At 42.4% G+C, this 15,280-nt stretch overlaps 1 protein-coding gene across 1 annotated transcript in view; it reads right to left on the reverse strand.

The window, feature by feature from the left end:
* LOC124606856 (protein scarlet-like) overlaps positions 1-15,280 on the reverse strand; it is a 230,364-nt gene that overhangs the window by 52,046 nt on the left and 163,038 nt on the right. The window contains exon 12 of the mRNA XM_047138937.1: positions 5,739-5,844. Coding sequence (XP_046994893.1) covers positions 5,739-5,844 — 106 coding nt within the window. The remainder of the gene's footprint in view (positions 1-5,738; positions 5,845-15,280) is intronic.

Consider the following 15,280-nt stretch of genomic DNA (forward strand, 5'->3'; position numbering starts at 1 on the left):
ACTATTACAAAACTCCAAGTTCCAATGAGGAATCAAACTTCCTTCGTACCGTTCTTGCACTTATTGCAATGCCAAGATCAAATTAATTTCTCCCGCGCTCCATACGCGAAGGGAACAAGAGAAACCTTTATATGGGTGTAAGGGGAAGCACTCCTTGCCATACCCCTCACAGTGGTTTATAGAGTACGGATGTAGATGTGTGGTTTACGAGAAACCGCATAAATGAGGAGCAATTCAATTAACAATGGCGGCACTAGAGTGATTTTGACACAGCCAGTCACAAGTTAATGAAGGTGGCGTGCAAGAAATGTCAGATCGACATGACGTGTTCCACACACTTGGTTACGGAAATTATTGGCATTGCTGTACACCCGCACCATGTAAGTGAGAGTAATGCCATCTACGTGTTGCGTTCTATAAGTAACACAAAGAAATTTTATCGACAAATCTCGGTTAAAAAATTGTGGAATTTGTTGTGGGACGTAATCGAATATATCTGCCTGGCATTGTACAAAAGCACGGTGAGCCGTTGGGATATGCGTCTATCAACATCACAACAAGATCATGCAAACCTATCCCATCTTCCTCGTGCCTGCCGGCTGTGAGACGGTGAAGAAAGAACTTCAGTGCGTTCGCCGCCAGAAAAATTCAAACGGGTCTCGCCTTCTCCATGACAAAGCAAGGCCTCTCACAATTCTGCGCACGTGGAAGGAGCTCACAAAACTTGATTTGACTGTTCTTCTTCATCCACCCTATAGCCTGGATCTCTCACCTTTCGATTTCCATCTGTCTGGTCCAACAAAGGATGCACTCCGTGGGAAGCAGTGCGTCGGTGATGGGGAGGTTTTTGATGGAGCAAGACGTTGGCTCCGACGTCGACCAGTGGAGTGGTACGCTGCCAGTAAGGTGGCGTTAGGCCATCGCACTGAACAGAGATTACGTTGGGAAACAGGGTTTGATATCCAAAACAATGGGGAATGATATGGTGTTATGGAATCGTGAATGAAACCAACCTGCATTCATAAAAAAAATGTGCTACATTAGTTACGGAACGCCGCTCAAACATTAAACAATAAAAAGTTCCGAAGCTAGTTTATCATTCAGATATTGCACTTCAGTTTTGGTTGTTCGTGAGAAAATAAATTTACGCTTCGTGTAAACAGCACGAACGCCTGCCAGCACTTGTCGGAATCCGACAGCGGCACAATTGTAAGACTGGGACTGCATTTTATCACTCTGCACTACTGTTGTCGGAATTTTTTGGCATCCCACGACATTGATTCAAATATGGAATCAATGGGTTGCTGGGGGCAACAATCAACACCATGAAAGGTACCAGTCAGCCCACACGTCTAGCGCTCGAGAGGACAGACATATTAATCCCATGTTTCAAGTTCCTTGAGCTAGGAAATGAGATAGTTTGCTGCAAAGTAAGTGTTACATGGAGAGTAGGAATACGTCTAGAGAAGGACAGACTATCTGCTAGGTGACCATTGCGGCTGCGGCAGCTGAGAGATGCGCGTCGACAGAGGTGCGTCACCAGCAGCAGTGCACACAGAAGCGACACCACGTCGTCTTGTAAGAGGAGTCCTCGTTGTGTGTAGGATATCTGTACGTGTAGACGCCAAGGAAAGCGTACGTTGGTAGACTGCGTGACTGTAAGGGGTGCCTCTGAGTACAAAACACGATCACCTTTGGTCGCATAGCAGATAATTTGGACAGCACGGTTTACATTTGTGAAATCTTAACATATTCAACACAGTTGTCACTCGTCTTCACTGCGTAGGTGAACTGGAGATTTTCTAGTAAATTTACGGAATAATTGCACAATAGACAAGCAACTTAGAGACACATATCATTTTACACCCCATAGTTTAAAGATTAGGAAATCTACTTGCTGATATATATGTTTGCATCACTACTAATGTGTTAGCTTTGCCAAAAACAAGAGAAACCTTCCCCTCCAGAAAAAGTTTTACATTTGGCTACAAGGATTTCAAGTAGAAATAAAAACAAAAAATAGCTTCACATGTGCATATTTATGACAAAAATTGATTACATATAATTTATACACAATTATTTCCAAATGGTAGTCTTGAAAACAATGTGGTACAGCATGTCCAACACTGCAAACTTTCAACCACTATCTGTTTTCTTTCCTTACCAGCTTTCCAGTCTCTTTCTTTGCTTTGTGAGTGCACATTTTACAGTAGCGTGTGGCGTTTACTTTCTTGACTGTGGGTGGTATCTTTTTGGGAAAATACCGACCAAAATTTCTATCTCGGCTAGTTGTTGGTGTTGGTTGCAATGATCGAATACTTCCTTCTGCATCTGCAAAGTTGATGAAAACATTTTTTTACAAATTCCTCTAGAGATATCTTTTGCTTAGTGGCACCCTTGTACAAAATAAAACCATTCCCCGTAGATATTAGAAAACCGTGAAAGAAATTTTTTTCCATCACTTCATTGTTATTCTTGCAAAGGGATAGCAGCTGTAAAGCTGACTGACACAGTTTTGTCCATGTTAAATTATGATAAGTTTGGCTTTATTGTTCTTGTAATACCTCCCTTTCAACATAAAGAAACCTCATTGGCGATTGCTTGATGTTTCGTGTGGAGGTAATATAAATCAGATTCATACTGCCATTCGAGCGCTGGAATGAGGCCCTTTCTGTTCATCACAGTTCCGACAGCTGATGTCTGATGGTCCTACGACTCCGCCGCTGCTAGTAGACAAAATACGAACAAGTACGGCTATTCTACAGCCGGCAGTCGTGTAGCGTGCGGGAAAGCACATTTCAGCAAATGGAAAAGCTGCGCCAGTACGGGATACCGGCATTGCTCACGCGGCCGATCGTTGCGCGCCTGTGCGGCGTACGAACGTAGTGTTGAAAGTGCTACGGCCGATAGCACTGTCCTGTCTTTGAGGTCGCCCTGACGTTATCTTTCAACAAAGAAAGCAAGACGGCATCGTGCCAATGCTGTCCTCACCTATCTAGACACAGAGAACATTCGACAGTTACCTTGGACAGCATGATCCTTCGATCTCTCACTCTATGAAAACAGCTAGTCACTTGGTATCGAGAGAGCGGCAAGCGCTCACACGACAGTGGCTACTGAACTTTGGCCCTGAGCTGATGCAGCATGGTTTGAGATACCCGTACGTCCCATGCAACTTCACTTCTAATCAATTATTCAAAATGACAGTCACAATCGCATTATTTATTTTGCCGCCAACCGGTTCCAACCCGCGATGGGGTCATCTTCAGGGCAATTTACACCACTTGGTCGCTCGCTGGAGTCGTCACCCTATTGCTGCAGCCATGGGCCACGGTGTCTCTACGCGGTACAGGAGGGTCAGCAGGGTTGCCTGCAGAGCAGGAGGTTGTGACAAGACTACACTCAGAGTTCTGGTCCGATGCACAGAGGGCGCCGAGTTTTCCAGTGTCTGTTACATGAGTTTCTTGAAGCTGTTAATTAACCTGATTACGGCTTTCATAAAAAGTAATTACTAGTCGAACGTCTCTAAAGCGGTGATTTTGAGAAGATAGTTAACTACTGTATATTCTTTATATGTACACACAAAATGCATGTTCCGATTGACTGACTCACTCGCTGACTTATCAACGCCCATCTCAAACCGCTAAGTAAAGAAACTTCAAATTTGGAGAGGCTGTTGATCTTATAACACAGGCGTCGTTTGAGAAGGGATTTTTACAACTTCCTTCCCTAACGAGATGAAATAGGGGATGAGAGGTTTTAGAAAATATGTCACTATTACATCAATTTTGAAGCTAGACCTGTGAAAAGTGATATTTGGTTTCTCAGAAATTAAGAAATACATTTTTGAGAATTTTTGGAAATTAAGCCCCTGTGGGAGTGATATATTAGGTGAAATTTTTTGGCAATAAATTCTTATTAAAGAACTACTAAAGTATTTACAAAACTACATCTGTGAGAATTGCTATTTCACATCTCGGCTGCAAATACAAAAATACATGTGTGAGTGTTTTTGGAAATTCAAACCTTAAGTGGGTGAAATAAGAGACGAAAAGTTTTATGAAATGTTTCATTATGAACATGTTTTGAATCTTAAACCTATGAAAATTTGCATTTGTTTCCTCAGTTAGAAATAAACAGTAAGAGTGCCACTGTTTTTGGAAATTCACCTTCTAAGGGGGATGAAATACGGCCACACTGGTTCACTGACCCATTAACGCCCAGTCGAAACTGCTAAGGATAGAAACTTGAATTTAGGAGAGGGTGTGGATCTCGTACTGTAGGTACCCTTTAAGAAATGATTGTTCGAAAGTCCACTCCTAAAGGAGTTAAAATAAGGGATAAAAGTCTTTTCGAAGAATATCGCTATTATGGCAGTTTTCACAAACTACGAAAATTGGTATTTGGTTTCTCAATCAGAAATAAAAAATGGGTTTTCAGCATTTTTGCAAATTCAACTATTAAGGGTGTAAAATACGGGTGAATTTTTTTTTTAAATAATTCATTACTGGAGAACTACTAAGGCATTTTTAAGGCTACATCTATGAAATTTGTCATTTGACTTCTTGGTTAAAAATGAAAAGAAACTTGCTTCAGTATTTTTGGAAATTCTGCCCGCTAAGAGAGTGAAATAGGGACGAAAAGTCTTATGAAATTATTTCATTACGAAATCATTTTCAAAGCTAAATATATGAAAATTTATATTTGGCTTCTCTGTTAGAAATCTGAAAATACGTGTTCCACTGTTTTTGGAAATTCAACCCCTTAGGCGTGAAAAATGGGTGAAATTATTAATAAAATATTTCAGTATATTAAAAAATTTTAAAAACCAAATCTATGAAAATCTGTATTTCACTTTTCGGTTAGATGTAAAGAAATATGTGTTAGGTAATGAAAGTTCCTATGAAAATATCACCACAAGAACGCAGAAGGCATGATAAACAAAAATCTTGGACTCCTTCAACCAGAATCGCTTTTTGGTCAAAGGTACATTCGGGAAAGACCATGCTTCTATGGTCTCAATTAGCGTGAAAAGTTTAGAAGGTGTTGCAATTTGTTAGCAATATAAAAATTTGATTAAACAAAAACCAAAAAAATCTGTGCAGACCATATAGACTATGCGAGCGAAGCAGCTTGCGCTAAGCTAGTTCACTAATAAAACTTTTACGCAAAAATGATATATTTCATGCATTCTCAGTACAGCACAAACTGCTTCATGTATTCGTCCTGTTATGCTACATACGCGCAGTAGGTTGAATTTCATTATTTGCTGTCCTCCAAGTGTTGCAGTTTTAATGGCCAGCAATCGACAACCATGTGCTATGTGGAAGCTCACAGCATTCTTCTTGTAATCGCGGCCTGTCACATTATCAGAGTGTAAATGCATTGTTGCGTGGGAGCATGTATACTTTTAAATCTATAGCATTATGTCACACAAAACCCTTTCAATTGTAAGTATATGGAGACTTTTGAAGTGTCACGTAGTTTCTCGTGTAGATGTTACGTGACACAGGATGTACCTAACAACTAAAACAGTACTTAATGCTGAATACTGGTATACGTTGCTCACCGTTGATTTGTTGTAGACACAACCAAAGGTCATCAGAACTTCATCAACTGAATTCTGTGCAAAGTTAAGCTGTGTGCACTGCTGCATCATAATGACAAATTAAACCGAAATAAAAAAGTAGCTATCAAATAAAAATGTTTTATAGTCATATCGAGATGCTTCTTGTTACCTGAGGTTTACGAAGAGCCCAGACATGATCATGAGCACGTAGTCGAAAGGCACCAGATACGCCATCGCTGTAGACACCGAGTCGAAAGCTGAACCGAAGAAGCAGCCTGCAGTAGCACAAAAACAATGCATTACTTTCTCTTCGTGTTAACAAAAAGCTTACAAGTAGACCCTCCCACGTACATAGAAAAGATAAGACGTCAGATCGTCGCATTGGTAGGAAACCATTAACCCAGGCGGATTTGAGAAACTGTTTACATGCTTCCAGGCTGCGATAAGTGCAATCGAAAACGTCAGAACTAATGGTAGTGGACGAGAAGTATATTACAGACACGATTTCGCACACTGCCATAAGGCAGAATTTAGCAATTGCACTGTAGCCCCAAGAAGCTACCTTGCAGAAATGTTTTAAGCAGCTGTGTGTGAATCTACAAGGTGTCCGAGAAGTCCGTGTACTCCCCCCCTCCCCCCCCCCTCACATCCGCCACCATCCCCCCCCCCCTCCCGATACACACCAACACACAAACACTTTGTACATCTGGGGCAATAAGTAGTTATTTTACTGTATCTGTGCTTTCAACATGAAGAAAAGTATTCCTGTCAGTACGGTATACTTTTTGTTGCAGAGTTGCGTTTCAGTAGCGATTATGGCTGATGTGGACGGGCACAGATACACCGTTCATGAGCGTTTAGTGGCGCACGTTGTCTGTGTGTGTGTGTGTGTGTGTGTGTGTGTGTGTGTGTGTCTGGGCGCACGAATGTCCATCGAAAGAGTGTCACGGTCACTCGTGCGCCTAAGCGGCCTTACATGAAATCCATTCCCAAAGGAGCAAGTTCAGATGTCACGGTTAGTAATTCATGACCACATTGAGATATGTTTGAATTCGGAAAGATATTGGCCGACGTTTGCGAAAGAATTATCTGGCAACAACATGGAACAGGAGATTACAGCCTGTTGAGTATCGCTGCCAGAACCTCCCTGTACAGTGTCTCGCTAAAGAGTGTCATTTTCTGATGAACGTTGGTTACACAGTAACAGATTGGTTTTCTGGTCTGAGGAAAACCTCCACCATGTGAAGGAGATAAAAAGGAGCATATTTGTGTTAAGATATGGGCCAGCAGGTTCAAACAGTTTCTTTTTCGAAGACTGTGTGAATGGAATCTCTTACTTATAGATGTTTCAAATGTGGCTGATATTTCATCAAGAAGAAAGAGAATGACGAGTCACGTGTGGCTAGCTCAGGACGTAGCTCCAGCACTCTTTGGACGTCTTAGACTTTGAGTCACACCATTTCAGCAGGAGAAGTAGGTCAGTCATGAGTTTGGCCGGCAGCAAATGGAGATGTCGTAGCCTGTCTTCGCTGTCAAGGGTCATCTGAGGGTAGCGGAGTATCGGGACAGAACCATCGAAGTTTTGAGGGGTCGGTCATCGAAGGCGATAATGCGCGTTCTTACGGCTCGTACCTGCTAACATAAAGCCAACTGGGCATGGTTTCTGCCTGTAGAAACTTGCAGCGTGTCGTCACCGGAACACACATCACACACTGGATGATATCAGTACGGCATTTGTGTATGAGTGGGACACGACTGCCTAATACGGTGTGAACAGAGTTCATAGAAGCATTCGACTATGTTGCAACGCATGAGGTCGAGAAACTAACGTCTACATCTACACGGATACTCTGCAAATCACATTTAAGTGCCTGGCAGAGGGTTCATCGAACCACCTTCATAATTCTCTATTATTCTAATCTCGTATAGCGCGCGTGAAATAATGAACACCTGCATCTTTCCGTACGAGTTCTGATTTCCCTTATTTTATCTTGGTGATCGTTCCTCCCTATGTAGGTCGGTGTCAACAAAATATTTTCGCATTCGGAGGAGAAAGTTGGTGATTAGAATTTGGTGAGAAGATTCCGTCGCAACGAAAAACACGTTTCTTTTAACGATGTCCAGCCCAAATCCTGGATCATTTCTGTGACACCCTCTCCCATATTTCACGATTATAAAAAACGTGCTGCGTTCCTTTGAACTTTTTCCGTGTACTCCGTCAGTCCTATCTGATAAGGATCCCACACCGCGCAGCAGTATTCTAAAAGAGGAAGGACAAGCGTAGTGTAGGCAGTTTCCTTAGTAGGTCTGTCACATTTTCTACGTGTCCTGCCAATAAAACGCAGTCTTTGGTTAGCCTTCCCCACAACATTTTCTATGTGTTCCTTCCAATTTAAGTTGTTCGTTATGGTAATACCTAGGTATTTAGTTGAATTTACGGCTTTTAGATTAGACTGATTTATCGTGTAACCGAGGTTTAACGAGTTCCTTTTAGCGCTCATGTGGATGACCTCACACTTTTCATTATTTAGGGTCAACTGCCACATTTCGCACCATTCAAATATCTTTTCTAAATCGTTTTGCAGTTTATTTTGGTCCTATGGCGATTTTATTAGTCTATAAACGACAGCGTCATCTGCAAAGAACCGAAGACGGCTGCTCAGATTGTCTCATAGTCGTTTATATAGATGTTGTTGTTGTGGTCTTCAGTCCTGAGACTGGTTTGATGCAGCTCTCCATGCTACTCTATCCTGTGCAAGCTTTTTCATCTCCCAGTACCTACTGCAACCTACATCCTTCTGAATCTGCTTAGTGTATTCATCTCTTGGTCTCCCTCTACGATTTTTACCCTCCACGCTGCCCTCCAATACTAAATTGGTGATCCCTTGATGCCTCAGAACATGTCCTACCAACCGATCTCTTCTTCTGGTCAAGTTGTGCCACAAACTTCTCTTCTCCCCAATCCTATTCAATACTTCCTCATTAGTTATGTGATCTACCCATCTAATCTTCAGCATTCTTCTGTAGCACCACATTTCGAAAGCTTCTATTCTCTTCTTGTCCAAACTATTTATCGTCCATGTTTCACTTCCATACATGGCTACACTCCATACGAATACTTTCAGAAATGACTTCCTGACACTTAAATCAATACTGGATGTTAGCAAATTTCTCTTCTTCAGAAACGCTTTCCTTGCCATTGCGTGCCTACATTTTATATCCTCTCTACTTCGACCATCATCAGTTATTTTGCTCCCCAAATAGCAAAACTCCTTTACTACTTTAAGTGCCTCATTTCCTAATCTAATTCCCTCAGCATCACCCGACTTAATTAGACTACATTCCATTATCCTTGTTTTGCTTTTGTTGATGTTCATCTTATATCCTCCTTTCAAGACACTGTCTATTCCATTCAACTGCTCTTCCAAGTCCTTTGCTGTCTCCGACAGAATTACAATGTCATCGGCGAACCTCAAAGTTTTTATTTCTTCTCCATGAATTTTAATACCTACTCCGAATTTTTCTTTTGTTTCCTTTACTGCTTGCTCAATATACAGATTGAACAACATCGGGGAGAGGCTACAACCCTGTCTTACTCCCTTCCCAACCACTGCTTCCCTTTCATGTCCCTCGACTCTTATAACTGCCATCTGGTTTCTGTACAAATTGTAAATAGCCTTTCGCTCCCTGTATTTTACCCCTGCCACCTTCAGAATTTGAAAGAGAGTATTCCAGTCAACATTGTCAAAAGCTTTCTCTAAGTCTACAAATGCTAGAAACGTAGGTTTGCCTTTCCTTAATCTTTTTTCTAAGATAAGTCGTAAGGTCAGTATTGCCTCACGTGTTCCAGTGTTTCTACAGAATCCAAACTGATCTTCCCCAAGGTTGGCTTCTACTAGTTTTTCCATTCGTCTGTAAAGAATTCGTGTTAGTATTTTGCAGCTGTGACTTATTAAACTGATAGTTCGGTAGTTTTCACATCTGTCAACACCTGCTTTCTTTGGGATTGGAATTATTATATTCTTCTTGAAGTCTGAGGGTATTTCGCCTGTTTCATACATCTTGCTCACCAGATGGTAGAGTTTTGTCAGGACTGGCTCTCCCACGACCGTCAGTAGTTCCAATGGAATATTGTCTACTCCGGGGGCCTTGTTTCGACTCAGGTCTTTCAGTGCTCTGTCAAACTCTTCACGCAGTATCATATCTCCCATTTCATCTTCATCTACATCCTCTTCCATTTCCATAATATTGTCCTCAAGTACATCGCCCCTGTATAGACCCTCTATATACTCCTTCCACCTTTCTGCTTTCCCTTCTTTGCTTGGAACTGGGTTTCCTTCTGAGCTCTTGATATTCATACAAGTCGTTCTCTTATCTCCAAAGGTCTCTTTAATTTTCCTGTAGGCGGTATCTATCTTACCCCTAGTGAGATAGGCCTCTACATCCTTACATTTGTCCTCTAGCCATCCCTGCTTAGCCATTTTGCACTTCCTGTCGATCTCATTTTTGAGACGTTTGTATTCCTTTTTGCCTGTTTCACTTACTGCATTTTTATATTTTCTCCTTTCATCAATTAAATTCAATATTTCTTCTGTTATCCAAGGATTTCTACTAGCCCTCGTCTTTTTACCTACTTGATCCTCTGCTGCCTTCACTACTTCATCCCTCAAAGCTACCCATTCTTCTTCTACTGTATTTATTTCCCCCATTCCTGTCAATTGCTCCCTTATGCTCTCCCTGAATCTCTGTACAACCTCTGGTTCTTTTAGTTTATCCAGGTCCCATCTCCTTAAATTCCCACCTTTTTGCAGTTTCTTCAGTTTTAATCTACAGGTCATAACCAATAGATTGTGGTCAGAGTCCACATCTGCCCCTGGAAATGTCTTACAATTTAAAACCTGGTTCCTAAATCTCTGTCTTACCATTATATAATCTATCTGATACCTTTTAGTATCTCCAGGGTTCTTCCATGTATACAACCTTCTTTCATGATTCTTAAACCAAGTGTTAGTTATGATTATGTTGTGCTCTGTGCAAAATTCTACAAGGCGGCTTCCTCTTTCATTTCTGTCGCCCAATCCATATTCACCTACTATGTTTCCTTCTCTCCCTTTTCCTACACTCGAATTCCAGTCACCCATGACTATTAAATTTTCGTCTCCCTTCACAATCTGAATAATTTCTTTTATTTCATCATACATTTCTTCAATTTCTTCGTCATCTGCAGAGCTAGTTGGCATATAAACTTGTACTACTGTAGTAGGTGTGGGCTTCGTATCTATCTTGGCCGCAATAATGCGTTCACTATGCTGTTTGTAGTAGCTTACCCGCATTCCTATTTTCCTATTCATTATTAAACCTACTCCTGCATTACCCCTATTTGATTTTGTGTTTATAACCCTGTAGTCACCTGACCAGAAGTCTTGTTCCTCCTGCCACCGAACTTCACTAATTCCCACTATATCTAACTTCAACCTATCCATTTCCCTTTTATATAGATAAGTAACAGCAAAGGGCCTATAAAACTAGCATGGGGAACGCCAGAAATCACTTCTTTTTCACTCGATGACTTTCCGTCAATTACTATGAACTGGGACGTCTCTGACAGGAAATCACAAATCCAGTCACATAACTGAGACGATATTCCATAAGCACGCAATTTCACTACGAGCCGCTTGTGTGGTACAGTGTCAAAAACCTTCGGGAAATCCAGAACTACGGAATCAATCTGAAATCCCTTGTCGATACCACTCAACACTTAATGTGAATAAAGAGATAGTTGTGTTTCACAGGAACGATGTTTTCTAAACCGATTTTGACTGTGTGTCAATAGGCCGTTTTCTTCGAGGTAATTCATAATTTTCGAACTCAATATATGTTCTATAATCCTGCTGCATATCGACGTAAACGATATGGGCGTATAATTTAGTGGATTACTCCTACTACCTTTCTTGAATATTGGTGTGACCTGTGCACCTTTCCAGTCTTTGGGTACGGATCTCTCGTCGTGCGAACGGTTGTACATGATTGTTAAGTAGTGAATATTACCGAGTAGCAGGTTTTGATCTTCCGGATATTAAAATACGTGCCATTTCGAACTGAATATCTTATCTTTGTTGTGAGATCGGCGTGGAAGGAGACACAGCCATCTGTTTATTTATTATAGACTGGACTGGTCTTGATCTCATTATAACGTAATTAAAACCATTGTTCTGGCGGTCTTTTGTTTCTGTTTCAAATTTCAAAATAAAGTTACTACATACAATTTCGTAAACCTTATTCTCTCACTTGCTTCACTCTTTTGGTCTACGACCACATTCATTCGATAATGTTCAGGCGGTGCAGAACTTCTTTAACCACTCGCTTTATAACTTCACAACACCCTTTTCTCGGTGTAACACAATATTTCATTTAAGTACCAGGCGCTTTTCGGCTATTATCGTAAAGCCGTCTTCAGTGGATTGATTCTGGAAAATATAGTTGTATTTATTTACGAATTCATACAGTGACACTGGAATTCTCACCAGATGAGCAATGAAATCTTTCACAGCAGTTAGCTTGCGAATACCTTAGTGCGCGCACTACAAGCCAAATGATCTCGAAGTGAATAAGTGCCGATTTCTCATAAGTGTAGTGGAAATTCGCTCTCTGACATATGAACAGATAGGAGGAAACACAGGTTTGGCAAGACAGACACTTTATTCGTGCAACATTTATGGTGTGTTGTGTTTCGACTCTAAATCGAGTACTTAGGCAGCTCTCTCTTGTGTGCCACAGAAAGAGATGAGTAAAGAAAAGGAAATCCGACCGCATGGCCACAACTCCACTGCACGCAAGCGTTCCCTCTATCATCATAGGTTGCGAGGGGCAGCCTACTCGCCAGGCGGAGCGACACCTCTAGCAGCGCGAACGGCGGACGACAGAGGTCGCCAGCACAACGGGAACTGCTGTACATCACCAGTCACGTGGAACAAATAGTGTGCAGTTTGATATCACTGCGCAGACCACGATATAAGACACTTTCCATGCCTTAACGAGTAGTTCCAGTTGAATAGAGCTCGTACATCGCAGCTGACCTATCAGCAAGCATCGACCAGTCTGCTGAAGGAATCGTCACGCACTCCGACAGCGAGACCGACAGCAAATCAGCAGATCAGCGGCAACGTAAGATATCACCACAGAACAGTGTCTATGCCACGAAGGATATGCTCACATTCACAGATATACACTGCTGGCCATTGACATTGCTACACCAGGAAGAAATGCAGATGATAAACGGGTATTCATTGGACAAATATATTATACTAGAACTGACATGTGATTACATTTTCACACAATTTGGGTGCATTGATCCTAAGAAATCAATACCCAGAACCACCACCTCTGGCCGTAATAGCGTTCTTGATACGCCTCGGCATTGAGTCAAACAGAGCTTGGATGGCGTGTACAGGTACAGCTACCCATGCAGCTTCAACACGATACCACAGTTCATCGAGAGTAGTCACTGGCGTATTATGACGAAGCAGTTGCTCTGCCACCATTGACCTGACGTTTTCAATTGGTGAGAGATCTGGAGAATGTGATGGCGAGGGCAGGAGTCGAACATTTTCTGTATCCAGAAAGGCCCGTACAGCACCTGCAACATGCGGTCGTGCATTATCCTGCTGAAATGTAGGATTTCGCAGGGATCGAATGAGGGGTAGAGCCACGGGTCGTAACACGTATGAAATGTAACGTCCACTGTTCAAAGTGCCGTCAATGCGAACAAGAGGTGAACGAGACGTGTAACCAATGGCACCCCATACCATCACGTCGGGTGATACGCCAGTATGGCGATGACGAATAAACGCTTCCAATAAGTGTTCACCACGATGTCGCCAAACACGGATACGACCATCATGATGCTGTAAACAGAACCTGGATTCATCCGAAAAAATGACTTTTTCCATTCGAGCACCGAGGTTCGTCGTTGAGTGCACCATCGCAGGTGCTCCTGTTTGTGATGCAGCTTCAAGGGTAACCGCAGCCATGGTCTCCGAGCTGATAGTCCATGCTGCTGCAAACGTTATCGAACAGTTCGTGCAGATGGTTGTTGTCTTGCAAACGTCCCCATCTGTTGACTCAGGGATCGAGACGTGGCTGCACGATCCGTTACAGCCATGCGGATAAAATGCCTGTCATCTCGACTGCTAGTGATACGAGGCCGTTGGGATCCAGCACGGCGTTCCGTATTACCCTCCTGAACTCATCGATTCCATATTCTGCTAATAGTCATTGGATCTCGACCAACGCGAGCAGCAATGTCGCGATACGATAAACCGCAATGGCGATTGGCTACAATCCTACCTTTATCAAAGTCGGAAACGTGATGGTACGCATTTCTCCTCATCACACGAGGCATCACAAAACGTTTCACCAGGCAACGCCGGTCAACTGCTGCTTGTGTATGAGAAATCGGTTGGAAAGTTTCCTCATGCCAGCACGTTGTTGGTGTCGCCACCAGCGCCAACCTTATGTGAATGCTCTGAAAAGCTAATCATTTGCATATCACAGCATCTTCTTCCTGTTGGTTAAATCTCGCGTCTGTAGCACGTCATCGTTGTGGTGTAGCAATTTTAATGGCCATTAGTGTATATTAGGTTAGTGCATAAGTTCGTAGCGTTTATGTTTTGCATATTAGTATTCCGGTTGCTATGGGTTAATTTATCGATTTACATTTTTTTGAAGTTCATTGTTGCTATTTAAGTATACATGTTGTCATTTTGTCATCTGGAGCCAGTGAGTGGAACTGCGGACGCTAGAGAATGGAGTGCGAAGTCGAGAAACCGAACCACTTCCGCTTGTGTGGAATTGAGGGTTTACAGTAGTAGAAACACCCAGAAACATTTACGTCGTGTATGGGATTAAGGCCAATCGATGAGGCACGGAAAGAAAATGGTTTTCTAGTTTTAAATAGGTGGCTCTTCACGAATAGCAAAACTTTCGAAGTTCGTTGAAGTTCGTTTAAGTGCATTAATCGACAGTGATCAACGACGTTATACTCTAGAAATGGCAGATGTGATGAACTGTGACTATCCGACCATCGTGCGACATTTGCATGCAGTGTAGTAGGGTGAAATATAGGGTGTACAGATACCGCATGCTCTGAGCCAAAATCATGAAAATCAGCAGGTGGTCACATGTGCATCACTGCTTGCTTGTCATCAATTGGCTCACGAACAACACTGACCATTCCTGTCCTATACTGTTACTGGTGACGAGAAATGGTGTCTGTGTGCTAACATAAAGAGAATAAAGGAAGAGCTGAGCCCAGATAGAACGAAAATCCTCTTATAAAAATCTTCACCCATCCACAAAAGGTAATGTTACGCATATGGCGGTTCAAAAATGGTTCAAATGGCTCTGAGCACTATGGGACTCAACTGCTGTGGTCATAAGTCCCCTAGAACTTAGAACTACTTAAACCTAACTAACCTAAGGACATCACACACATCCATGCCCGAGGCAGGATTCGAACCTGCGACCGTAGCGGTCGTGCGGTTCCAGACTGTAGCGCCTTTAACCGCTCGGCCACTCCGGCCGGCAAACGAGCATATGGCGGAATAGCGACGGTGTGGTGTACTACGATTTGCTTCCCCGAGGTATAACCATCGCTGCTGACATTTATTGCCAACAGCTGAGACGTCTTGCAAACGCAGTCCAAGAACAACC

This window comes from Schistocerca americana, chromosome 3 (assembly GCF_021461395.2).
Source record: "Schistocerca americana isolate TAMUIC-IGC-003095 chromosome 3, iqSchAmer2.1, whole genome shotgun sequence".
NCBI classification, from domain to species: Eukaryota; Metazoa; Arthropoda; class Insecta; order Orthoptera; family Acrididae; genus Schistocerca; species Schistocerca americana.